The 26,605-nt window shown below is 44.0% G+C and overlaps 1 protein-coding gene across 1 annotated transcript in view; it reads left to right on the forward strand.

The window, feature by feature from the left end:
* Positions 1–26,605, forward strand: part of LOC137304843 (dual oxidase 2-like) — a 99,352-nt gene that overhangs the window by 67,210 nt on the left and 5,537 nt on the right. Inside the window, exons 19-31 of the mRNA XM_067973634.1 lie at positions 1,031–1,256; positions 4,216–4,309; positions 5,693–5,868; positions 7,598–7,664; positions 10,062–10,196; positions 13,895–14,067; positions 14,736–14,966; positions 16,043–16,142; positions 17,101–17,150; positions 18,454–18,581; positions 24,087–24,240; positions 25,373–25,605; positions 25,984–26,142. Of these exons, the coding sequence (XP_067829735.1) occupies positions 1,031–1,256; positions 4,216–4,309; positions 5,693–5,868; positions 7,598–7,664; positions 10,062–10,196; positions 13,895–14,067; positions 14,736–14,966; positions 16,043–16,142; positions 17,101–17,150; positions 18,454–18,581; positions 24,087–24,240; positions 25,373–25,605; positions 25,984–26,142 (1,926 nt within the window). The remainder of the gene's footprint in view (positions 1–1,030; positions 1,257–4,215; positions 4,310–5,692; positions 5,869–7,597; positions 7,665–10,061; positions 10,197–13,894; positions 14,068–14,735; positions 14,967–16,042; positions 16,143–17,100; positions 17,151–18,453; positions 18,582–24,086; positions 24,241–25,372; positions 25,606–25,983; positions 26,143–26,605) is intronic.

Raw genomic sequence — 26,605 nt, forward strand, 5'->3', positions numbered from 1 at the left:
TAATTGCATCATTTTGAAGATCTTGTAATGAATACTACTTGTCTCAAATTGATATCGCACTGAAATGGATACACTCAGTTTCTCAAGTTGTGATAAGAATGTTAGATAATGAAAGCTGTGATAAGTTCATTAAAAAATGATTAGAAAATCTTTTTTGTTTGGGGACGGGGAAGAACCTCATTTTTGACATGGTGATGTCACATTTAACCCAATATTGCCAATTTCACTAAATCAGGGCATGGCAATGACTGATGTGGGCAATGAAAATCTCACACTAGTGCATAGTAGGGGATACTGTTTTGAAGATGGGGTTAATGCAAGGTGCTGGGGCAATGTAGAAGGGAGCTTTACTCTGCATTTTACCTGTGATACACCCATCAAGATATAGTTCCTCTTGTTGTCAGTGGCACTGAATGCCACATGGTCCCCAACTGCAGGTATGTTGACAATTCAGCCCACCTATGCAGGCCAGCTTGAGTAGAAGTCCTGTACAGACCTTTCCCCCAACATCTCAGCAAAAAAAATATCTGAGTTACAGTCGTAACTTTTCAACAACTGTGCGAGCAAAAGCTTGCACATAATTAGTTCCTTTAGTATTGCTGCTCGTGCCCTGAATTGATGATCTGACCACACCGTCCCCCTCTCCATACACAGACACACCTATGCATGCACGCACACAGTATAACTTGAGGAAATTCAGAGTACTGATAGCCAAAATAATATGCAAAACTGCTTCAAATAAGAACATTAGAGTCTGAAAATTGCTGTTAGAGATATTTATGGATCAACAATGAATGTATTTTTATGACATTCTTCCACCTGCGGTTTTAGCCCAGGTGTTAACTTGTTTATTTTAAATATTTTAACGCCTCCAGTAAAGTGGAGGAATTTTGTAAGAGCTAGGTAAGTGTTTATTCACTAATATTGTCAACAGTAATATCTAGGCTTAGATTTTAAATATCATCACATTATGCACAGTTCAAAATGATTACTGTACATTATCTAGTTCTGTGCTGTTTGCCACCTTTAGGTTCTGGAGATTGATGGGTCAGATGCTGGGGATTTTGACAATGAAACCTCAAAGAAGGCAAAGGAGTCTCTGAAGTGTGAGCTGACAAGAGCAGATTTTGCTGGCGCGCTGGGACTGAAGGAAGACTCCATGTTTGTGGAGCAGATGTTTTCACTAGCAGACAAAGATGGAAATGGCTACCTATCATTCCGGGAGTTCCTGGACATCTTTGTTATCTTGATGAAAGGTAACTTCAAGTTCGGGATGTGAGGGCTGGCTGAAACTCAGTTGGAATTTTGACCTGCCTTGGAAACAGTGCAGACTGACCATTGAGAGCAGCAGACTGGAAAACAATACAGCAGTGCTGTGATCAGGGATATGCACAGTAATGTTTATTCTTCATCAGAGTTGCGAATGTTGAATTTCAACTTTTTATTTTTCCTCTTTATTTTTTACTTAACGGTATTTCAGATATTTCTCTATCAGCAAAGCAAACAGGTGCTATCTACTTCCAAGTCCAGCTACACCCATTAGGAGACCCAAAAAGGGGATCCAGAGAACTGAGTTTTCCTTTGCTCAGCTTTGCTTGGTGGTTTCCCCCAATAGCGCAGGCATCGCTGAGAACTCAATGGGGGGTAAATTTTTACCTTCACAGCTTAGGCTCTAAACAAGCAAAGCAGATCGGACGCCCGTTACAGAACCCGCCTGATTTTAATTTCCATTGTTCACCGCACATGCTGCGCAGGTGAAAATTGCCCCTCATTGTGTGGCTTGACTGGATTTTTAAGACAAACAATTCTGCCATTTGGATCCCAGTCTGGTTTTTAAAAAGAGAGAAAATGCTGGAGATGCACAGCAGACAGTCAGCATCCAAAAAAGAATGAAGGTTAATGTTTTGGTTGGGACCTTTAGTTGGGCAGAATCTGGGATCTGATTTGTCGCATACACAACTTTGAACACATCACTATATTACACAACAAATGACATTATAAAATAACAATACTTAAAGAAAAAGAAACACTAGCATTGGAATAAGTAAATGGAATAGTCTATTCACCTCATATCAGTGCTCTGTCGTTTTCCTATTTTCCTTAGTAATTTTAAGAAATACTGCACAACGGGTAGATTTTCAATCCGCCCCCAATGGAAATGAAAATTGATCGGTTTCTATAACAGACGGCTAATCCACAATGCCACTTGGGGGCAAGTTGAAAATTCCACCCCAGGGAGTCAAAACCAAATGTATCCTTCAGGTGAAGCAAGGTTAGAGGGCAGGAGATAATTTGACCAGGACGCGCAGATGTAATTCAGTCCCCATTTCAATATCAAACAATCTGTCCTTATTTTTATGTGATACCTTGGTTTGATATTATTTGTAACTGAATAGCAAAACTTACAGCAATTTGGGAACCAGAGAAGTAGAGTTGGTTAGAGCACAGGAGTTTCTCTGCAGTATAGGTTGAGGAGCAGAGCAATGCAAGACTGAGGCGTTACAGTCCCACCATTAGTGTGAGGGTTTAATTACAACATGACAGGTTTAGATAGGCAGTTCCCATTATAAATATGGACATAGAAATTTATATTGGGAAAAAGTTGACAGCAGGAAGTAATGTTTTCTAGACAGGAAGTGCATGCAGACATAAGGTTTTTAGTATATTATAAATGATTATAATGCTCTGTTGTGCTTCCCTGAACACATTCCTATCAAAGGAATGGGAGAACTAGGTTTATGTATGTTCACTATGTCATAGAATGTGTTTTTTTTGTTGCTGTTGGATATTTGTTATTTATTTTTGCAAATTAGTGGGACACTGCATTCGCTGACTTGAGTCCAAATCCAAATGTTTTAAATGTTGTGATATTTGGCAGAACACAGAAGAACTATGGAACACAATGTATATTTTTATTTAAGGTGCCCTTTATGAAACTGTGGCCTGTAACACTGCAAAAAAAACACTTTCCATTTTATTTGAGGGGGAGTTGTACAGAAAACAGCTATTTAAAAAAAAGAGTCCAATATGAATAAAGTTTCAGAGTTTTCTTAAGGCTGCCTAAAGCACTCTGAGGAAGAAAATCTGCAAGTTTTTTGCAGAATCACAGACTACAGGGGAAGATTCCCTTTGTGTACAGCGTGTGACAAAATCATAGACCCTTTTATAAAGAATAGTTTACAATTTCTCCACGCACGTTGCACTGAGATAATGTTTCACCCCTCCTTCCCCCACCCCAGTCAGGTGGCCACAAAAAAAACCTTGTGGAACCCCTCAGATAATGAAGCAGTCCATGTCCATATGCAGCAAGATCTGGACAACATCCAGGTTTGGGCTGATAAGTGGCTAGTGACATTTGCGCCAGACAAGTGCCAGGCAATGACCATCTCCAACAAGAGAGAGTCTAGCCGCCTCCTCTTGACATTCAATGGCATTACCATCGCCGAATCCCCCACCATTAACATCCTGAGCGTCACCATTGACCAGAAACTAAACTGGACCAGCTACGTAAATACTGTGGCTGCAAGAGCAGGTCAGAGGCTGGGTATTCTGCGGCGAGTGACTCACCTCCTGACTCCCCAAAGCCTCTCCACCATCTACAAGGCACACGTCAGGAGTGTGATGGAATACTCTCCACTTGCCTGGAAGAGTGCAGCTCCAACAACACTCAAGAAGCTCGACACCATCCAGGACAAAGCAGCCCGCTTGATTGGCACCCCATCCACCACCTTAAAAATTCACTCCCTCCACCACCAGCGCACAGTGGCTGCAGTGTGTACCATCCACAGGATGCACTGCAGCAACTCGCCAAGGCTTCTTCGACAGCACCTCCGAAACCCGCGACCTCTACCACCTAGAAGGACAAGGGCAGCATGCGCATGGGAACAACACCACCTGCACGTTCCCCTCCAAGTCACACACCATCCCGACTTGGAAATATATCACCGTCCCTTCATCGTCGCTGGGTCAAAATCCTGGAACTCCCTTCCTAACAGCACTGTGGGAGAACCTTCACCACACGGACTGCAGCGGTTCAAGAAGGCGGCTCACCACCACCTTCTCAAGGGCAATTAGGGATGGACAATAAATGCTGACCTTGCCAGCGACGCCCACATCCCATGAATGAATAAAACAAAAGTTTTAAAAACCAGGCCCAAATTCCAATTTTGGCGTTGTTTAGACAAACAATTTTAAAATATCCTATTTCTTCTGTAGGTTCCCCGGAAGAAAAATCTAAACTAATGTTTGCAATGTACGATATTGATGGGAATGGCTCCATGTCAAAAGACGAGTTCTCGCAACTACTGAGGTAAATAAAGTAGACTTTACTCACATATTATCGTAGAGTATCCAGTGCACATGTCAGGCGTCACGGTGCAGTTGCTCTGGGCACTGTCCGCTCTGACACCATGAATGTTTTTGTGAAGATTTCCTCTGTCGGATGCTTTTAGAGAAACTGAACAAATAGGCTCTTCTGGATAAAAGAGGAAATCATCACAATGGCCGTGACAGTGCTGCTTTCTGATAGCACCCAGAGGACATGCTTACCAGACTTTTAAGTCTTGCTTCAAAGTACAGAATTTAAGACTGTCACCTGGTCCCACAGTTAATATCCAAATTTGGAGCTTTAAATGTTTGTAGTCACAGAATAATTGAAAGATTTTAAAATAAAAAGTCTTATTTAAGAATTAGTGGCCTCGAAATTCGTTCTCGCTGGCCTGCCGGCAATGATCTGGGCACAGGAAACAATCGCTGCGCCTGAGCAGGTAGGACCGAGGCACACCCAATATTGGGCCTCGGCCTTGCCTGCTGCCAGTCCATGTCGGAAAATCGCAGGCACATTATCCATCGTTACCCACCATTTGCCACCGGTACCAACGCATACTCGCAAAACGTCGGCTATCGTTTATCAAAAGAATTCAACTTTTTCCTTACCTTGGTTGCCGCCATTTTTGGGATTTGTTTTTATCCTCATGTTGAGTTCACTAAACAACAGAGATTGCAACTCAGCGAGTGGGCAGCAACCAGCTTCCCAGGCAGCCTCCGCCATCCCCCGCCCCCCCGCCAATGCCAGAATCAGTCAGAAGGAAGGTGCTTGTGAGCATTGAGAGTTGTTTGCTTACCTCAGAGGAAGCAACTCAACTCGACTCAGGATCTACTTAAGCAACTCGGAGAGAGATCAGTGACAGCATGAGGGGAAGCTCGCTCGGGTTAAAAACTGGATCCTGACACGTTGTGACACAATCCAGCTGGGCCTTTTAAAAAAAACATTTGCAATAATTCGACCTAAATTATCATTGTTTAAAGATATTATTCTAACTTCACATACATTGCACCTTTGTGCATGTATATTTATGGCCTGGAGACTCGACTTGGAAATTTTACCAGAAAATGTTAAAATTCTTGGCATGATCCTAATAACTGATACCATCAACAAACTGGATTGTGGGTTAAAAAGATTTCCTGCCGTCTTCAAGCAAAAAGGGAAGTGATTGTTATCTTACCACAATGAAAACCAAACAGTAGGTTCCGCTAACGTAATCAGAGGAAAATTGGTCTGAAACAGCATTTGCTATTAAGAGATGTATTTATACTGACTGGAAAATGAAGGACTCAAGGGAGTACCAATTTCCTGGTTCCTTAGATTTCGCCAGTAATACAGCAAGTGCTGTTTTGCCTTTTAATGTTTTAGGTCTTTCGTCGAAATCTCTAACAACTGCTTGTCAAAAGCGCAGATAGAGGATTTGATAGAGTCAATGTCCCAAGATATTGGGTTCGAAGCTAAAGAGGAGTTGACGTGGGAGGATTTCCATTACTTGTTTCGAGATCATTACACCGAGTTGGAGCTAGCCCAGCTCAATGTGAAAGGTCAGCAAAACTCGGTCATAAATCTATTACTGTTAATAACTATTAAATCCAAAACTTCTAAATAGAAAATACAAACAAGGAATTGCCATTTCACAGCCATTGCAATTAGGGTTTACAGTGGAATAGCATAATGTGCAGATTAAGGTTATTAAGGGATATGGAGCCAAGGTGGGTAAATGAAGTTCAGATACAGATCAGCCATGATCTCAATGAATGATGGAAGAGGCTCACGGGGCTACTCCTGTTCCTGTGTTCCTAGATTAATTTATCTTAAGGATTGGACCTGTTGTTTCACTTGCTAAATCAGTGACTTGACCACTTCTCTATCGAGCATCCTCATAATGGTGACCATTATCTTCCTTGATATTTTTCGTCTTTAGAAAAGCAATTACACTCCACTCAGGCTTGGTGTTTTTAGCAGAAATAAGGTCATTCGTTATATGGTTTACAACTAGACAGTCCAGTTTTGGGGGGAAGTGGGTTCTGTCTGATAATCGGGCAGGGCGAAAAAGTTTGAGTCAATTTCACATATATGTCCCCAGGAACTAATAACCGGGAATTAACTTGACCGTTTTCTCTTGATTATGTGCAGAAGATTGTGCATGCACAGAACTTATTTTCTAAAATAGCTAAATTACCACAGATCTCACTAAACAATTATTAATGTGGGGGTTGGGAATTTTTCTTTACACAATGCACATTGTTAAGATCTGGCTATTTTCTTCTGATTACCTTTCGTGTGCAATTACTGTTAGTTTTCGACTGGTCGAAATCAGGAGAAGTAGTCAGCATCTTCCAGCACCCAGAATATTTATCAAGAAGTGGAAGTCAGCCTTTCTTACAGCCCAGAATAATTATTGGGGAAGAAGTGGAGATGAACTGGCCATTGTTCAGATGTTTAGTCAACTCCGAATGGCCAGTTCAACAACAACAAAAAAATTGAAGTTTCTCCATAAGTTTGCAAATTGGGGCTTACATCACATGGATCTGGTCTATAAAGGGGGCATAGGGTCAACAATCATGGCGTTCATCTTGAGAAAGCTGAGCAAGTTCAGTTTGGTCTCAGGTTTGATTGTGTAGGGATAGTTTTAGTTAGGCTTCTTTCTATGACTTGCCTTATCTCTAATTATATTTGATTCACCACAAGAAGGACAGGGTTAAGTAGGTGAAAGGCCATCTTCATCTGAATTTAGCGCAATGCTTGAGAAACCTTTCAGTGAACAGCAGTACAGTCAGGAACAATCAAATGGTATTTTTGTTAAATATTAGTCCAGTCCCTGTTATAAATTGCATAGCCAGGCGGTGAAGGATGGAATACGAGAGTCCACTCTTCAGTTGCTTCCAAGCCCCTATTCACAGAGATCCCCCTCACACACACAACACCCTAGATAAGCTCTCACATAAAAAGGATAAAAGAGAGTCCCCAATTGACACACACCACCCGAATACAATTAACACTAACTGATCTAAATCACATGATACAATTAACAGTCCCCACCGCTTCTAGTGCGTTGGTGTTGACCGATTTGTCCGCTATATGAGGTGGACGGTTAAACCAAAAAGCGAACGTATTTTGTTTTAAAGTTTAGAAGTCACCATTTAATTGAGTCACCATTTGATTGAAGCAGTAAAAGTAGCAGCGGAAGTAAAGTATGCCAGTGAACATTTTTATTGAATTGTAGCTATGAACTTTTAGATTTTGATATCCATTATTCGTTTGTTACTCCAGGTATTGAAGGACAGAAGCGTAACAGATCCAACTGGGCTTCCTTCATAATAAAGAAGAAAGAAACAGAGTAAGTAAACAGCAGGCAATTGAGAGGTGACCTAATAAAGGTCTTCAAAATTATGAAGGGGTTTGTTTGGGTAGACATAGAGAAGATGTTTCCACTTGTGGGGGAGACCAAAACTAGAGGCCATAAATATAAGATAGTCACTGAAAAATCCAATAGGGAATTCAGGAGAAACTTCTTTACCCAGAGAGTGATTAGAATTTGGAACTCACTACCACAAGGAGTAGTTGAGGCAAATAGATAGATGCATTTCAGGGGAAGCTGGATAAACACATGAGGGAGAAAGGAATAGAAGGTTATTGTGGTAGGGTTGGATGAATTAGGGTGAGAGGAGGCTCGTGTGGAGCATAAACATCGGCCTGTCAGGCCAAATTGGCCTGTTTCAGTGCTGTGAATTCTGTGTAATTCTACGCAATTGCTATACACTTTATAACAAACCTTGGAGCCCGAAAGAATGACGGGGTCTGTCCACTGGCTGAAGTGCAGTGGAGCAGACACCCTCCCAAATTACAGGGATGGAGTCATCTGCACACTTGGAGTGGGCGGCCCATGCCCATGAAGGCGCAGCAGCGACACCTGCTCTGTTCTACCGGAAGCAAAAGCAGAGCGGCGTCACGCCGTTCTGAGGATGGAGGAGAGGCCCAGGAAGAGCCAAGCCAAACTGAAGTTTCTTCCTTCTGCTCCCAAAAGAGCTGTCGGGGTTTTTTTTTTTCTCACAGTGATTAATACCCTCCAGGATCGATTATCTTTGGCTGCACCAGTTTTGCGACCGCAGCTGGACTCATGCCAGCTCTCAGCTGGTGAGAATTCCACTGAGGCCTCAAAAGAGGGAGCTGGGCTGAAATCCTTGTGCTAACCTGAGACCTGCTCGAGACACGTCGCCTTGACGTAGTGGGGGGTTGGGCAGAATAATTGCCCTTTCCCCTCCTTGACTGGAAAATCTATCGCTCGCATAAACTGAAGGACTCCCGGCAGAACTGTGTCCCACCCCATTTTCCATTCCCCCATCCGGGATTCCGTCCAAGGTCGGATCAGAATTTTTGGATCCAAAGACTTTAAATGGTGACATTATATTTTTGGTTAGATATATGTATTTTATTCATTTGAACTGAGCAATTCTTTTTAATAATTCAGCAGTCTCTTCAATAGTCTGTAGTCTTTTCATCCAGGTGCTTTGTCTAGGTGTGCAAGGATATGCACGATATTCACTATCATAATGTGCTGGCACGCAACCCTCTTATCTCTTTTGGCATATCTTATGCTCACTGCCAATAGAGCAGTGAATTTTCAAAAACCTGTTTTCAAAGGGGCACGTCCATGTTCCTTGTTGAAGGAACTCAGGCAGAGTTGAGAAGCCTTTCTGGAGGGGAGGACAGAAATGTGTAATGTAAGTTGTTGTATTTTTATACTGTGGTAGTTGTACTCCTACACTCAGGCTTCAAAAACGACACCTTGCTGGTGATAAACCTTTATGTAAACTGTGCCATTTATTTCCTGACATCCATATTAAGTTTTTTTTTTAGTTCATTTAAATAGGAAAATTTCCTGAAAATTTATTTTCAGAATTTCCAGTCATCTCCAGAATTCAATCTTTGCCTCAGGATTCTTTGATCTTTAGTGTGTTTTCTTGTATTTCCCTCTCACCACACTGTAATGGGTGTCTAATTTGGCAGCACTCGTCCCATTTGTTCAAGACATAGCCCTATCCCTTACTAATTACCAGGCTCAGATGGAGTCTGGACACAATTTTGTGAGAGAAAAGGAATTTATTAAAATAAATCAGCAGGTTATCAAGCGACCAACAAACACGCTCTATTCTGCCTTTAGCAAAACGAGGCTTACAACAGTTAGAGGATAGTTATTAAAGTTCCACCCCTATCTAAAATCTATTGCAATCAGGCATTTGCTGCATTCAAGGCATTCTTCACCCCATTGCCACTTTGACTGAAATTTGAGCTGGAGTGACTCAAGGCAGAGACATTTCTCACCGATGTGGCCATCCGGGACAGTCTGACTGTCCATAAATTCCCACAAACATTAACATTTATTTCTGCGTCACAAAACCAGTAGGCCCAGGGAGACCAGAGATTCCCTGAACCTACAGCCAGCCCAGGGATTAAAAGTAATTATTTAAATACAGTTGATCATCTCCACAATGATGTCTTTAGGATTTATCCAAACTGTGTCACACTAAAAGACAAGTTATAGAAAAGTTTCATATGGCTTCTCTATCAAAGAGGGGGTCTCTAGGCAACAGTGCTTTAGTATATCAGAGCATGCCACACTGTAAAGCTGTTAAAACTTCTTTAGACAGTAGCTGGAGAACTTGTGTTAGCATGGGGTCCAGATCGTGCTAAATTTCCCCGAAGCCTCACGAACATCATTCTCTGATCTTTTCAGAGTGAAAAATGCAGCAGAAAACCAGCCAGAAACCAACCAAGCAGAAACCAACCAGCCAAAAACCAACCAACCCTTAAGCCCGAGTAGCTTTGGCCTGGATCTGCGTAAACGGTTTGGCAAGAAGTACGACATCAAGTAAGATGTTACCTAAATTACACAGTATCAGGAATATGTTGTGTTACTAATGCAGCTGTAGTTACACACCGCTGTTGGTTCGGAATCGGATCGACATAAGAGATTGGCCCAAGGAAAGGCATAAAATCGAAGTGAATTGCAGTACTCTGAAAACTACGCCACAGCCTTTCTGCTTTTCTTGCAAAAATGTATGTAGAATTCCAGTTCTCCTGCATTTCATGATTTCTCTGCTCAAAATTTGAAATGTCCTCTTTCCTTTAAATCTCTTGATTTGACTCAGCGCCACTATAAAATCATAAACCAAAGATATCAGTAGGAAATATCAGCAAAGCAAATAAAACTTCAAGGGCTCAATTTTGAAATGGTGGCAGCGGGTGGGGACTGTGCGCGTGGCAAACCCACATAAAAACTCGATCGCATCGTGATTGTTGATGATTAACGTCCTATCCGGGTTTCGCGCCTGGCAGCCAGTCTGATTGACAGGCTGGCTGCCGTTAGGAGCTGCAATGGGATGGGGGAGGGAGAGAAAGAGAGCGAGCGAGCGAGATGTCATCCGGCACTGGAACGGAAGATTAATGGGGGGGGGGGGAGAATGGAAGATCGGGGAGGGGGGCACGGAGAGGGGAAGATCGGGGGGACATCGGAGGGGGTGAAGAGGGGGGAGATCAGAGAGAGAGACATTGGACATCGGAGCAGGGTGCAAAGGTAGGTTGATTTTGTGTTTTAACTTCCTGCAGTGGTTTTTGATGTAATTTATTTCATTTCTTTTTCCCTGATCTGGTCCTTCACAACTGGTTTCACCAGGCGTGAATCAGAAGCGGTGGGCAAGCTGCCCAGGTAAGTTAAAAATCGTTCTAACTACGTCATCTGTTACAAGTAAAGTGCCGTAAGTACCTCAATGAGGTACATTTGGCTCTTTAACTATCATCCCGTTGGCTTTAATTGCCAGCGGGACTTCCAGTTTCAGTTCGCCCGCGTGCGCACACTTGCATCCGTGGGGAACTCGGAGGTCGGCGGGTTGGAGCCGGCTTCCGAACCCGAACGCAATTCCCGCCCCCAACGCACCCGCAATTTCCCGATAAAATTGACCCCCAAGACTTCAAAACTTCCCTGCAGGTTAAAAAAAAAATCTTTTAAGATCTTTGGATTTTAAAAGTTATTTCCCTCCGCCTACCCCCACCCAGATCCTCCCCCTTCTCTACCGAAGGCGCTGACTCTCGATGGGGTAAGATTACACAAGTGGCCGTCACACTTCAGTACCTCATGCAAGTAGCTTGATACGTCAGCCCAGACGGTGAGTGTCGGCAACTTGTTCAGCAGCGGAGAACATTGACGCTGAAATCAGTCCTGTCTTCATCTAATGTGCACTTGCACTTTTCAGGAGGGTTTAGCAGCCCAGATGTAAGACTCCTGGTTGTGCTTTTCTGTCCCTACCTCAGGGGCACTGGAGTCAATTGTAGTACCTCAGTTGCTGTCCTGGCTCTGATCGGCTAATTCAGCACAGGTGGAAGAATGAACCCGGGGCCTTCCTAGTCCGTACAGCTCGGTTATCTATTGGACTTAAGGATTTAAAAAGGGTAGATACGGAGAAACGATTTCCCCTGGCGGGGGAGACCAGAACAAGGGGACAGTAATCTTAGAATTAGAGCTAGGCTGTTCAGGAGTGAAGCATTTTTTCACCCAAAGGGTAGTGGAAATCTGGAACACTCTGCTCCTATGGATTCTGGGGGACAACTGGAGCTTTCAAGACTGAGATAGATAGATTTTTTGTTAGGGAAGGGTATCAAGGTAAATGGAGCAAAGACGGGTAAATGGAGTTGAGGCGCAGATCAGCCATGGCCTAATTGAATGGCAGAGCAGGCTCGAGGGGCTGAATGGCCTCCTTCTGTTCCTATTAACCATCAGGGGAACTCCACTTCTCTTCCATGTCAGTCCGCCTCACATCTAAGAGAACACTCGACACATTTCCGACTTTTTGCCAAAACGGCTCTGTGGTCAGTCACTTGAAAATGCTCAAAAGTAGTGCAGCTTTGCACTCCCCTCGGACAGCTGGCTGGGGTCAGGCAGAGTTGGAGATACTTAACTATCACCTGCCGCACGTTGACACAGTTCAAGATGCGGTCGATGAACTTCTTTGCCCAGCCTCATGATTCCTTTTAATCTTGTGCGCAATGCAAGCTTTCAACCTCAACTTCTCAGGTTCGAAAAAGGCTGCCCCCTGATTGATGGATTTCGATCAATGAAGGGGAAGCCTTTTTTGGATAAAAGCAGGAAGCAGCCTGGGAAGTTTAAACATCTGAGACTGAACGGTCCTAGTATGAAAATCCCATGGCGAGTCCCTGGATGGCAGTGGGTACCTCGCGTAGGGTCAATGACAGGGGTGGGAACGGCTTCAGACCTGGATAAGAGGAGGCAAAGTATCCAGCGGGGAGCAAACAACAGCCGGGAGAGTAATCAATGTTGGACCAGGAAGTAGAGAGAAAGAAGGTAAGTGAGGTACCCATTCTTTGCGTAGGGGGCTGGATTTTTTTCAGAGTGCAGGGGTTTGGATATTAAGATTATGGGGTGCTTGCAGTTTTGATTCTGGGGTGCGCAGTTTTGTGTAATCATATGTGGTCCATTCACTACTTGTGGTACGCAGGTCCAGTCCACTGCTCCAACAGGCTGGACACCCCTTTGATAGCACATAATCACAGTTCGTCTTCTCATTGCCTCACTGGAGATAGTTTTGATATGTAGTAGGTAGATAAAAACATCCCTTCAGTCAAAGCCTTCTGATACAGAACAGATGGTTGGACTCATTTAGTCCGTCAAACCTTCACTGAAAATGGTCATGTAAATGGCACACAGATGTCATTCAAAGTAGCATTGAACTTTAAGGTTGTGTCATGATAAAACTCAAAGCATCGATTTTTGAATGAGTTAATGCTACCGTTCAACTTAGGAGGCGGGTGACAGACTGATTCCAGGCAGTTTCTACAATGCCATCTTTTAGGCGGCAGCCAAGGCTTAGTGCCTGACCCCAGCCTCTGAGTCAGAAGGTTGTGGGTTCAAGTCCCACTCCAGAGACTTGAGCACATAATCCATGCTGATCCTTTCCGATGAGATGATAAACCGAGGCCCCATCTGCCCTCTCAGGCGGACATAAAAGATCCCATGGCGACATTTCAAAAAAGAGCAGGGGAGTTCTCCCCAGTGTCCTGGCCAATATTTCAATATTTATCCCTCAACCAACATCACTAAAAAACAGATTATCTTGTCATTATCACATTGCTGTTTGTGGGATCTTGCTGTGCGGAAATTGGCTGCCACATTTCCTACATTACAACAGTGACTATACTTCAAATATACTTCATTAGCTGTAAAGAGCTTTGGGACGTCCTGAAGTTGTGAAAGGATCTATATAAATACAAGTTATTTTTTTTAAATCGGATCTGGGCGGGCAGCCAACATTTATCCCTCACCCAACATCATTAAAACATTCTAGTCTAGTCATTCATTTGATTGCTATTTGTGGGATCTTGCTGTGCACAAATTGGCTGCCATGTTTCCTACATTACAAAAATGACTACACTTCAAAAGTACTTCATTGGCTGTAAAGCGCTTTGGGACGTCCTGAGGTCGTGAAAGGCGCTAAATAAATGTAAGTCTTTCTTTTCTGTGGGCAATGATTTTTTTTTGTTTTGTTTATGTTTCAGATCTTCTCAAAGTAACGTCTTCACAGAAGCAAAACGGGAAAAATATAGCAAAAGTAAATTTCAACAGAAAATTCAGGAATGGAGGCAATTCATTCAAAACCATCAACGTCAAATTTTTTGTACCATCATCTTCTTTGGTATTACTGCGGGTGTCTTTGTTGAGCGCGCCTATTGTAAGTACCATGTTATACTTGCAGAGTGACCCATTCTAAAATTAAGAGACCACATTATAGTAGGAACATAGGAACAGGAGTAGGCCATTCAGCCCCTCAAGCCTGTTCCACCATTTAATTAGATCATGGATGATCTGCATCTTAACTCCATTTACCTGCTTTGGTTGCATATCTATTAATCCTTTAATCATCTTAAATGCCTCAATTAGATTACCCCTTAATCTTCTATACTCAAGGGAGTACAAACCTAGTCTATGCAACCTGTCCTCATAATTTAACCCTTTTAGCCCTGGTATCATTCTGGTGAATCAACGCTGTATCCCCTCCAAGGCCAATATATCCTTCCTGAGGTGCGGTGTCCAGAACTGAATGTCGTACTCCAGATGCGGTCTAACCAGAGCTTTAGACAACTGTAGCATAACTTCCATGCCTTTGTATTCCATTCCCTTTGAGATGAAGACTTACATTCCTTTAGCCTTTTTAATTTTTTTGTACCTGTCAACTTTTTGAACAGCCATTCACAACTGTAGTAGCTGGTGGGGCTATCTCTTAATCAATGATTTATATTCCCAATTATGTAAACAGGTATACTATTTTTTGACAAGTTGAACTGTGATGAATAAATGCTTCGCCTGTGGCAAGTTGATGAATTCACCCTTTCTCTTCAGACTATGCGGTCTTACGAGAGCACTCTGGAGTGCCTCAGACCTCAAGAGTTGGTCTCATCATTGCTCGTGGATCAGCAGCCGCCGTCTCGTTCATGTACTCCTACATCCTTCTCACTATGTGCCGAAACCTCATCACATCCCTGCGCGAAACGTTCCTCAATCATTACATTCCCTTCGATTCAGCCGTTGATTTCCATCGTTGGGTTGCGATGGCTGCCGCCCTATTTTCAGGTAAGGAATGTTACAGCTCTGTGCAGACCAGAGAAAGGAGACTCTGCTGACAGCAACATTTGTTTAAAAGGAACATCGACAAAGCTACCTTGATGGCTCAGTTGTTAATTACCAGTGTGGAATTGAGCCATATAGAACAGAAAGGTCCAAAGTTCAATTCACCGGTCTATGCTAAATTAGCTGATCTCAGCTGGGGCAGAAGAAGGGTTGCCCCATATTGATCGGGAGGGACAAAGCCACCCAAGGTTACTGTTCCTGATTGCTGTCCAGTGACCCCCAACTAGAAGGCGCATGCTTGTGGATGTTGGTTGAGGGCAGGATTGTGTTTGGATGTAATGGTCCCAAGATCATCACAGTCAAACCTGATCCTGTTCTCATCTAACATACACACACATTTACTTGAAGCAGTGGTCACTGGATAGCAAATAGGATGGCTGATGATTTTCCCTCCCCCGCTTTGAGGAGCTGAGGCCAATTACAGTATCTGTTCTGCCACCCAGTCAAGCAAACTTGCAAACTACTGATTGGATCTGTATGGCTCAGCTACTCACTGCCTTAAACAGGCGAATCATTAGGAAGTTTCCTCAATGTATACTTAACACGGAGTCATTGATTCTGTAATCTATGTGATCCCAGTAATTTGATGAGTTCCTTGAATAATTATAGCCATTGGACAGAGGCAAAATGAGGGAAAAAAAGATTTTACACAGCGGGTTGTTACATCTGGAACGTGCTGCCTGAAAGGGCGGTGGAAGCAGATTCAGTAATTACTTTGAAAAGACAATTGAATAAATACTTGAAAGGGAAAACTTTTGCAGGGCTAGAGGGACTAAATAGATAGCTCTTTCAAAGGGCTGGTACAGGCACGATGGGCTGAATGGCCTCCTGTGCTGTACCATTCTATGACTCCATGAAACTTTTATCCCATCAGTATGAGCTAGATGTGAACTCTGATCACAGAGGTGAGAGGCAAATATCTAATCCAGTGCACCACCCAGCCCTTATTGGTTATGGATTGTGAAACTCGGGACTGTATCACATTTAATTATACAACAAATTTATTTTACTATTTGCAGTACTCCACAGTGCAGCTCATGCAGTCAATATCTACACTTTCTCCGCCAACCCACTCAGTGTTCTTGCCTGTCTATTCCCTGAGGCAATCTATGACGATGGGTAAGTTTAACCATCACTAAATCAGAAAGAAAGAACTTGCATTTATACGTACCTCTCATGGCCTCAGGATATCCCAAACCACTTCACAGCTTCCCAATGGTACAGTTGAAGTGTACTCACTGTTGCAATGCAGGGAAACCCGGCAGCCATTTTGCGCACAGCAAGATCCCACAAAGCAATGAGATAAATGGCCAGATCATCTGTTTAGGTGATGTTTTAGCACGGAGCGATCCTTGCACCGGAACAGATAGGCCCGAGGCTCGAGTGAAATCGGGCCTCAGGCTTCGTTTAAATTAGACCTGCGAGCTGCGGAAACCCGCTGAGCTTCCCCAGGCAGCTCGCTGGCAAAGCAGGCATCAATTTCGGGCCGCTGCGACACTGGCCGTGGCCCTCAGGTAGATCCTGGGGGGGGGGGGGGGGAGAGGAGGGGTGGGGACGGGAGGAGAGGTGATCAGGAGGGGGTCGAGCGGGAGCCAGTGGTGATCTTTGGGACTGCTACGGAGCCGGAAGGAGCAGGGCGGCGGCCTCCCTTTAAGGACTGCTGGTTAGGCCTCACGTGGATCTGGTTACCCTGAACACAACTGGCCCTGTGTTCAGGGCAGCCCGGTTTTGGGAATGAGTCCTAAAAGATTTGCACATGCAAAAGGGCATAACGCCTGTTTCAGGTGTGGCCCCTGGGCGCCTTTTCTGGAGCCTTTATCCATTTGGTGGGATTCACGCGCACACCGCCCGTCATATTGGACACTTACGCGCCCGTTTTACACCTGTAAAAAGGGGTGGCACCAATGAATTTCTAGGCCTAGGAGTGGTATTAGGCAGGTTGTAAAGGCTCAGACTTGGAGAAGTATTAGACAAGCTGAAATGGCTCACACTTCGAATACCAGACTGTAATGTTTCCCACGACAACACTACCTTTGAGCCGGGTTTCATAACTCATGACATCTCTTTTTTCCTGTAGGTCTGAACTTCCCCTGAAGTTTTACTGGTGGTTCTTCCAGAACATTACAGGTACTTACACCCTCCTCAAGGATAAATTTTATATAGAAAGATTTGTGTACAAAATAGTTGATTGGTGGGTACCATATAATGTCTCTTATTGAGCCAACTAACTAGAAGCCCATTAATAAATTTTCACTGGTGCTGGGAGCCCTTCAAGATCTCATCCATGTGGCCATTCTTGGATAATGAGTGATGATGACCTCTTTGACTAGTGGGGTACCCGCAGGGATCAGTGCTTGGGCTATTCACAATATATATCAATGATTTGGATGAGGGAACCGAATGTAACATTTCCAAGTTTGCAGACGACACAAAGCTGGGGTGGAATGTGAGCTGTGAGGAGGATGCAAAGAGGCTCCAATGTGATTTAGACAAGTTGGGTGAGTGGGCAAGAACATGACAGATGCAGTATAACGTGGATAAATATGAGGTTATCCACTTTGGTTGTAAAAACAGAAAGGCAGATTATTATCTGAATGGTGATAGATTGGGAAAAGGGGAGGTGCAACGAGACCTGGGCGTCCTTGTACACCAGTCGCTGAAAGCGAGCATTCAGGTGCAGCAAGCAGTTAGGAAGGTAAATGGTATGTTGGCCTTCATTGCAAGAGGATTTGAGTACAGGAGCAGGGATGTCTTACTGGTGAGACCACATCTGGAGTATTGTGTGCAGTTTTGGTCTCCTTATCTGAGGAAGGATGTCCTTGCCATGGAGGGAGTGCAACGAAGGTTTACCAGACTGATTCCTGGGATGGCAGGACTGATGTATGAGGAGAGATTGGGTCGACTAGGCCTATATTCACTAGAGTTTAGAAGAATGAGAGGTGATCTCATCGAAACATATAAAATTCTAACAGGACTAGACAGACTAGATGCAGGGAGGATGTTCCCGATGGCTGGGGAGTCCAGAACCAGGGGTCACAGTCTCAGGATACGGGGTGTGCCATTTAGAATTGAGATGAGGAGAAATTTCTTCATTCAGAGGATGGTGAACCTGTGGAATTCTCTACCACAGAAGGCAGTGGAGGCCAAGTCATTAGATGTATTCAAGAAGGAGATAGATATATTTCTTAATGCTAAAGGGATCAAGGGATATGGGGAAAAAGCGGGAACAGGGTATTGAGTTAGATGATCAGCCATGATCATTTTGAATGGCGGGGCAGGCCCGAAGGGCCGAATGGCCTACTCTTGCTCCTGTTTTCTATGTTTCTACGTTTCTTGGGAATGTCGGATGCGCTCAGCCATGCATTAGTGGAAAATAATCCATTAGGTGGTACTTTAATAACTGTTCACCCAATTGTCTTTTGTTTTTCAGGGATGACTGGAGTTCTTCTTCTTTTTGTCTTTTCTATTCTACATGTCTTTGCCTTGCACTATTTCCGACGCATTAGCTTTAGAGCGTTCTGGGTGTCACACCATCTCTACATAGCGATATACATCTTGGTAAGGAGATATTTTTACAAATTCACAATGAAGTCTACAACCCCTAGTGAAAATTCTGGTTGGGGACAAAGATTAGATTAATTTGAGGTAATTATCTGGGTATGTACTGATGGCGGTGAACTTTGCCCACTGCCCGTGCATATATAGGATAGGCTAATGTAGTTACTGCGTTACAGGACGACCATCCCAGAGATCGTGGAAGGTTCAACAAATCTGGTAATTTGATGAGCTGGAACCAAAGAGAGACTTTGTAAGCTGCCAAATCGTCGTAAAAAACCCAACTTGTTCATTAATATCTTTCAGGGGAGCATACCTGCCACCCCTACCCGATCTGGCCTACAGGTGACTCCAGCCTCACACTATGTAGTCGAATTTGCAGGCCCCCTAAGTGGCCTGTTAAGCTACTCAGTTGTCGAAACAAAAGCTGTAAAAGCCCCCTCCCCCCTCCGCCCCCTCCACTTTCTCAGAGCATTTAGGGATGAGCAAAAATGTGGCCACATCCCGAGAACAATGAATTTTAAAGAAAGTCAGAAAATCATGGGTGCGTTGCCCATGTTTTTCAGTTCGCACTGCTAGCGGCTAAAGTTTCTTGCTGCCAGCTTGTGCTCGAGAAAAGTACCCCCATCGTTCAATCTTTAAAATGTACGACCGGTTAATTTGATTCTATATTCATTTATTTTAATAGATTTTGTCCCCATTTTCATGGTTGTTTTTATTTTTTTCTGCCAGTTTTCTCCTCTCCCTTTCCCTCTCTTTACTTGCTGGGGTGGGGGTCCACATGTGTTAACGGTGGTGCCTCACTGAAGCGGCCGTTATTCACCTGCAAACCTTGAAGGCGAGTGTTGGCGAGCTATTTTGCCTGCGGTGGCAATGGGAGGCAACAATCCAATCTTGTTCTCAACTCACGTCCACACATGCACAATTCCAGCAGGGGTCAGTGGATAGTGGTCAGAAGCAGAGACTCTGACCCATTTCACCCAAACCCAGGGTCATTGGCACCCATTGTAGTGCCAATACCCCTGCCCCGAATTAAAATAATTAACTCAGCCATGATCGGAGATTGAGTCTGGGGCTTTCCTAGATTGCATGGGTCAGCTACTCACTGGATAAACTTCCGGAGCTATCAGGGAGCCTCATTTTATCATTCAGTGGATGGGACCATTCCCCTGAGAACGTCCTTCCATCAGCTGCGCAGGAGGCTGTGGAAACATAGGTTCCCTTATTACTATCTTCTCTTTTCAGTCCTGGGGTGAATTTGCAACTTACTTGACAATAGTTAATGTGCATGAAGAGCATTGGGATGAAACTGTGCTGTGTGATATTAGTAACCAGCATTCTATTGCATTTGTACAAAATTCCCTTGTCTGCTATTGTAACATAGATGCTAATATTGCACAACACGGAAGGCCGTGCTGTTCTTCTGAGGTATATTTGTTCACCTCATTTGCCATATTGAAATGTGTACATGTGTGTCAGTGATCAGGTTTACCAGCTTTGCTGCACTCGGAAAGTTTCATACAGGATACTGCGATTTCCCACCTGTAAGAACTGCGCCAGTAAATCCCAGCATTTCAATGGCCAGTACAATCTAATTAAGAAAAAGACAGCAACAGTGGGGAAGAAGTGAGAACTGGAACAAAAGAGGGGTAACAGGGCAAGCATAGGTACAAGTATAGAATCATAGAAAATTTATGGCACAGACGGAGGCCGTTTGGCCCATCGTGTCCGCGCCGGCTGAGAAACGAGCCACCCAGCCTAATCCCACTTTCCCACATTTGGTCCGTAGCCTGCAGGTCACGGCTCTTCAGGTGCACATCCAGGTATTTTTTTAAATGAGTTGAGGGTTTCTGCCTCTGCCACCCTCTCAGGCAGTGAGTTCCAGACCCCCACCACCCTCTGGGTACAAAAGCATTTTCCTCATTTCCGCTCTAATCCTTCTGCCAATCACTTTAAATCTATGCCTCCTGGTTATTGACCCCTCCGCTAAGGGAAATAGGTCCTTCCTATCCACTCTATCTAGGCCTGTCATAATTTTATACACCTCAATCAAATCTCCCCTCAGCCTCCTCTGATCCAAGGAAAACAACCCCAGCCTATCCAATCTGTCATCACAGCTAAAATTCTCCAGTCTGGCAACATCCTCGTAAATCTCCTCTGTATCCTCTCTAGTGCAATTACATCCTTCCTGTAATGTGGTGACCAGAACTGTACACAGTACTCAAGCTGTGGCCTAACCAATGTTTTATACAGTTCCAGCATAACCTCCCTGCTCTTATATTCTATTCCTTGGCTAATAAAGGAAAGTATCCCGTACGCCTTCTTAACCACCTTATCGACCTGTCCTGCTACCTTCAAGGATCTGTGGACATGCACTCCAAGGTCCCTCACTTCCTCTACACCTCTCAGTATATTTCACTCCATTCACTGATGTTAGCAAAAAAAGTCGCTGAGGGTCATTTTCACTTTTGGTGGGGGTGGAAATCTGGCGGTAGCAGATCGGGTGCCCATTATACACCTGCCAGATTTTGCTTACCATTGATTACATTGGTCAATCCGCCAGCACGAGTTTTCCGCCCCCCCCCCTGAAGGTGTAAATCAGCCCCACTATGTCCAGAAAGTGGGGAAATTTGCTGTAGATTCATGTTGACCTTTTCAGCCAATGTTAGCAAAGGGAGGAAAATATATTCGCTAAAGTGTCTAATCTCATTTCATGTAAATATGTGCAGTAGCTTTTTTTAAAAAAATTGTTTAGGGTTCATTGGCAGTAACTAAACTACTAATATTTTATTTCCGTAATACTGTTGTTCATTTCAATGTCACAATTTGCAAGCTGGAAGCAAACAAAAAGGTAAACCAGTCAAAACTGGGCATCCATGAGGCGCTGTGGGCCATCAGCAGCAGCAGAATTATATTCCAGCACAATCTGTAACCTCATGGCCCGGCATATTCTTCACTCTACCATTACTAACAAGCCAGGGGATCAACCCTGGTTCAATGAGGAGTGTAGAAGAGCATGCCAGGAGCAGCACCAGGCGTACCTAAAAATGAGAAGCTACAACACAGGACTACATGCATGCTAAACAGCGGAAGTAATATGCTATAGACAGAGCTAAGTGATTCCAAAACAGATCAGATCAAAGCTCTGCAGTCCTACCATATCCAGTCGTGAATGGTGGTGGACAATTAAATAACTAATGGGAAGAGGAGGCTCCGTGAAAATCCCCATCCTCAATGATGGTGGAGCCCAGCACGTGAGTGCAAAAGACAAGGCTGAAGCGTTTGCAACCATCTTCAGCCAGAAGTGTCGAGTGGATGATTCATCTCGGCCTCCTCCCGATATCCCCACCATCTCAGAAGCCAGTCTTCGGCCAATTCAATTCACTCAGATAATTAAGCTGTCCGTGCCCGCATGTAGCAAGACCTGGACAACATCCAGCCTTGGGCTGATAAGTGGCAAGTAACATTCACGCCAGACAAGTGCCAGGCAATGACCATCTCCCTACCTAACAGCACTGTGGGAGAATCTTCACCACATGGACTGCAGCGGCTCTAGAACACGGCTCACCACTACCTTCTCAATGGGATGGGCAATAAATGCCGGCCTTGCCAGCGTCGCCCACATCCCATGAATGAATAAGACAAAACAGGAATTTTTTTAACTTATGGGAAAGTGACCAAGAGTTTCCAGGAACCTGCAGGCAGGGTTCATGGTCTGAGGGTTTACTTATAGCTGCACTGGCACCTAATTATCACAGGCAACAGCACCTGACTTATAGTAATGTCCACTTGTTTTGCAATAGCGAAGGAGGAAGCTCAAAATGAGCTAAACAGTATGTGTGAGGGGGCCAGACAATACTAGATTAAATTTAATGCAGACCAAATGTTGAATGTAGGAAAGAAAAATGGGTGACTCACACACTCCATGAAAGGTTATTGAAATAACTAAGCATCAAGTTGAAAAAGACCCAAGAGTCTCAATAGACTTAATGTTCTACCTCAACCAATGCAGAGTAACAACTGACAAAGCCAATAGGATATTGAACTACATAGTCAAAATAGAAGAATATAACTTAGAGGAAGTCATGATCAAACTGTACAGTGCTCTGATCAGATCTCACCTTGAGTACTTTGTCCAGTTTTGGTTAACGAGAAACAAGGGAGACATTCAATGCACTGGAGCACCAAACCAGTGCTCTCCGCCCCTGTCCCACACTGACCAGTTCCCAGGCCCCTCTCCCACACTGACCAGTCCCCAGGCCCCTCTCTCACACTGACCAGTCTCCAGGCCCCTCTCCCACACTGACCAGTCCCCAGGCCCCTCTCTCACACTGACCAGTCCCCAGGCCCCTCTCCCACACTGACCAGTCCCCAGGCCCCTCTCCAGCTCCGCCTCTCCGGTCCCCAGTGCTCTAGTCCTGGGTGGGCTGCTCTGCCTCTGGTGCTGGGGAGTGTCCGAGTGTCTGATCCCGCGGCTCCGGCTCCGGCCCCTGCCGCTGCGTTGTTTACCGTGTTGCTCGTCAGTGAGCAGCTGATTGGCTGCGCGGAAACCAGACCAGGAAGTAAAATTGAAACCGATGCGTTTGTCAGTGGCCAATCACAGACCAGGCATCTCCACCCAATCACAGACCAGGCATCTCCACCCAATCACAGACCAGGCATCTCCACCCAATCACAGACCAGGCATCTCCACCCAATCACAGACCAGGCATCTCCACCCAATCACAGATGAGGGGCCCAAGACCAAACTGCTCCCTGCCTTACACAGAGGCAGCCAAAACTAATGAGACCAACAAGCTGCACAATTGTAATGCAATAATTTTTTAAACCTTGGTGAGGATTCAATGGGGGGGGAGCTTTAATTAATCTGTTCCCTATCCCGAAATTCACACTGACTGATTTGACAGCTGTTTTGTATTTCTGACTCAATTTAAAAATCTGATTGCACACAATTTATTTCTGTTTGAATCAGAGTCATTGAGCTGATTCAACAAAAAGCTGATTGGAATCGTTCCCATCGGATAATTTTTAATAAAATATAACGAGACAGGTCTGCTCAATCCTAGAGCAACTTAAGAAACCCATTTCAAAAATTATATAAATTTATCAGCCAATATAACATTATTAAATTGTTACAATTATCCATTTTTTGTATATTTGTTCTGTTTGTTATATACCCTGAATAATGTTTTCTAAAAAGATATTCTCTTCAAAGTTGTGATTTTTTTTAATGATGGCGCACACAGCCTTTATATCGGTGCACAAACCCAAATTCATTCCGCACATGGCCGACATGTTGATACAACATTGGTCACCATAGTTGTATCAACATAAGGAGAGAAGAAAGGTTGTGATGGGGAGTGAGAGAAATTGGAGGTTAGAGATGAAAGAAGGTATCACCGATCCATAGATCCTGCCTAGGAGTGTGAGAACGTAAACAGAGCATAAGGAAGCTGAACAAAACGTACCAACTTTACCAACAGGCATTTTTGTGTCTTTTTGAAACAGTTAATTTTACATGGCAGTGCTGCTCTACTCCAGCCACAAAGATTCCATGTGTATTTTATAATCCCAACCCTGATCTTTGTTGGAGACAAATTCGTCAGCTACAGCAGGAAGAAAATCGAGATCGCAGTTGTCAAAGCAGAGCTTCTGCCATCAGGTAGGACTGAAATCTTCGAGCTACTCTAACCTTCCAGGGCTTTAATGTAACATTTTTGAAGCAGTCCAGTTCATCCCTTTGTCGTTGATTTTCTTTAATTTGATGTAACACTGTTGTAAGTTAAATTGATTGTGTCAGCTTGAGTCAGAAGATTGTGGATTTGAGCCCCACTCCAGGACTTGAGCATAAAATCTAGGCTGACATTTCTGTGCAGCACTGCACTGTCAGAGATGCTGTCTTTCAAATAAGATGTTAAACTGAGGTTTTGTCTGTCAGCTCAGGTGGATGTAAAAGATCCCCTGGCTATTACAAGAGGATCAGGCGAGTTCCACCTGTGTCCTGGTGATCATTCTTTCTTTAACCAGCACTGCCAAAAACAGATTAGCTGCTCATTTATCTCATTGCTGTTTATGGAACCTTGCTGTGCACAAATTGGCTGTACAAAACAATAGTGACTACACTTCAAAAGTAATTTGGAATTTTCCAAACTCGGTTGGTGCCACCCGACAGAAGTTCAACACTTCCTAACCCCAACGTAACCCTAACCCTAACGTAACCCTAACCCTAACCCTTCCGGAGGAGAGAATATCGTTAGATGAATCACCCAGTTCACTCGTTCACACGGCCGTCTGGCTGGGTTGACAGTGGCACTGGGAAAGGGATTTCTACATCCCAGTAAACACTCCTGGGGAACTAAAAGTGGAAACCAAACATGGAGCAGTCTGATACTTGTTTCTGGGAATTTTGCTCTCATCGAGGTGAAAGATGTTAGTTTTGGGGACTCCCAGGTCAAGTAGAGCACAGTTAGATGCAGTGTGAAGCTCCCTCTACTCTGAAGCAAACACAAAAGAAAATTCCCGTACTGGACCAATGCGACAATTTTACATTTCCCATTCCAACCACACTGTGGCCTCTCTGATTGAGATCGCCAGTTAGTGCTGAATTAGCTGTGCTTTTGTCCTGTGGGCCCTTGCCCACTAGGAACTGGATTGAGATAGCCTAAATTAAATTTTGCACAAGATAGTTCATTGAGCAAGCAAGACATCCATCCCAGTTTCTAAAAATACAGTAAAATTGTGGCTTTTTTTATCTGAAGAAGGCACCAGCAAATAAACCCTAATTTTTTTTGTAGGTGTTACTAACCTTGAATTTAAACGTCCCAAAGATTTTGAGTACAAGTCCGGTCAATGGGTACGCATTGCTAGCCTTAACTTGGGAACAAATGAGTACCATCCCTTCACCCTGACCTCAGCTCCACATGAAGATACCCTCAGCCTTCACATCCGTGCTGTTGGACCATGGACAATCCGTTTACGGGAAATATACTCTCCAGAAAATATATCCCTTCTTGGTGGATACCCAAAGGTAAGGAAAAGACATTGGCTGATTTTACAAAATTTTTACCAGAAATAAACTTAATTTTATCAGTTAAAGAATTGTAGGGAGGAGCATTTTCATTATAAAGTATCAACAAGTACAACAACAACTTGCATTTATATAGCGCCTTTAACGTAGTAAAATGTCCCAAGGCCCTTCACAGGAGCGATTATCAAACAAAATTAGACACCGAGCCACATAAGGAGATATTAGGACAGGTGACCAAAAGCTTGGTCAAAGAGGTAGGTTTTAAGGAGCGCCCTACATTGTGAAAGACATAAATAGCAAATGTGCCGACAGCAGTTAGACTATAAGATAAACACAGTGTCTAAGACCAATAACTGAAACTGAGAATCTTTTCCTTAGATCTATCTGGATGGGCCATTTGGTGAGGGCCACCAAGAATGGAACAAATTTGAGGTGTCGGTTTTGGTAGGAGGAGGGATAGGTGTGACACCTTTTGCATCGATCCTCAAAGATCTCGTCTTCAAGTCAACTATCAACAGCAAAATATTATGTAAAAAGGTAAAGCCGCTTAACAATGTTCTGTGACCTACGCTTTGAATGAGAACAGTGGACGTTTCTCTCCCCCAACTTTCTTCCCTACTCTCCTGAAGGTGTTGACTCTTATCGGGCTACTGTTGTACGGTCGCTGGCAGTCCCTTGGTATTTCGCCCAAATTGCAACCACGCGTAAGCCTAGACAGCGAGGGCAGAGAGGACATCATAGTTGAGCCCAACTATGCTTTCATGCAACATCCACATGTGCATGCCTTTCAGCAAAGGTCACCGGTCGGCATTCAGGAGTGGGATAAATGGACGATTTTCCCTTCCTCTAGCCCAAACGCACTGAGGTCAAATGTGGTGCCCCTAACTGCAGCCGTAGCTGAGATCACACTTAAGAGTACTGTGCAACCACACTTAGAGCACTGTGCACAGTTCTGGTCTCCATATTATAAAAAGGATATAGAGGCAGTAGAGAAGGTGCA

The sequence above is a fragment of the Heptranchias perlo genome, chromosome 38 (genome assembly GCF_035084215.1).
Source record: "Heptranchias perlo isolate sHepPer1 chromosome 38, sHepPer1.hap1, whole genome shotgun sequence".
Classification (NCBI taxonomy): Eukaryota; Metazoa; Chordata; class Chondrichthyes; order Hexanchiformes; family Hexanchidae; genus Heptranchias; species Heptranchias perlo.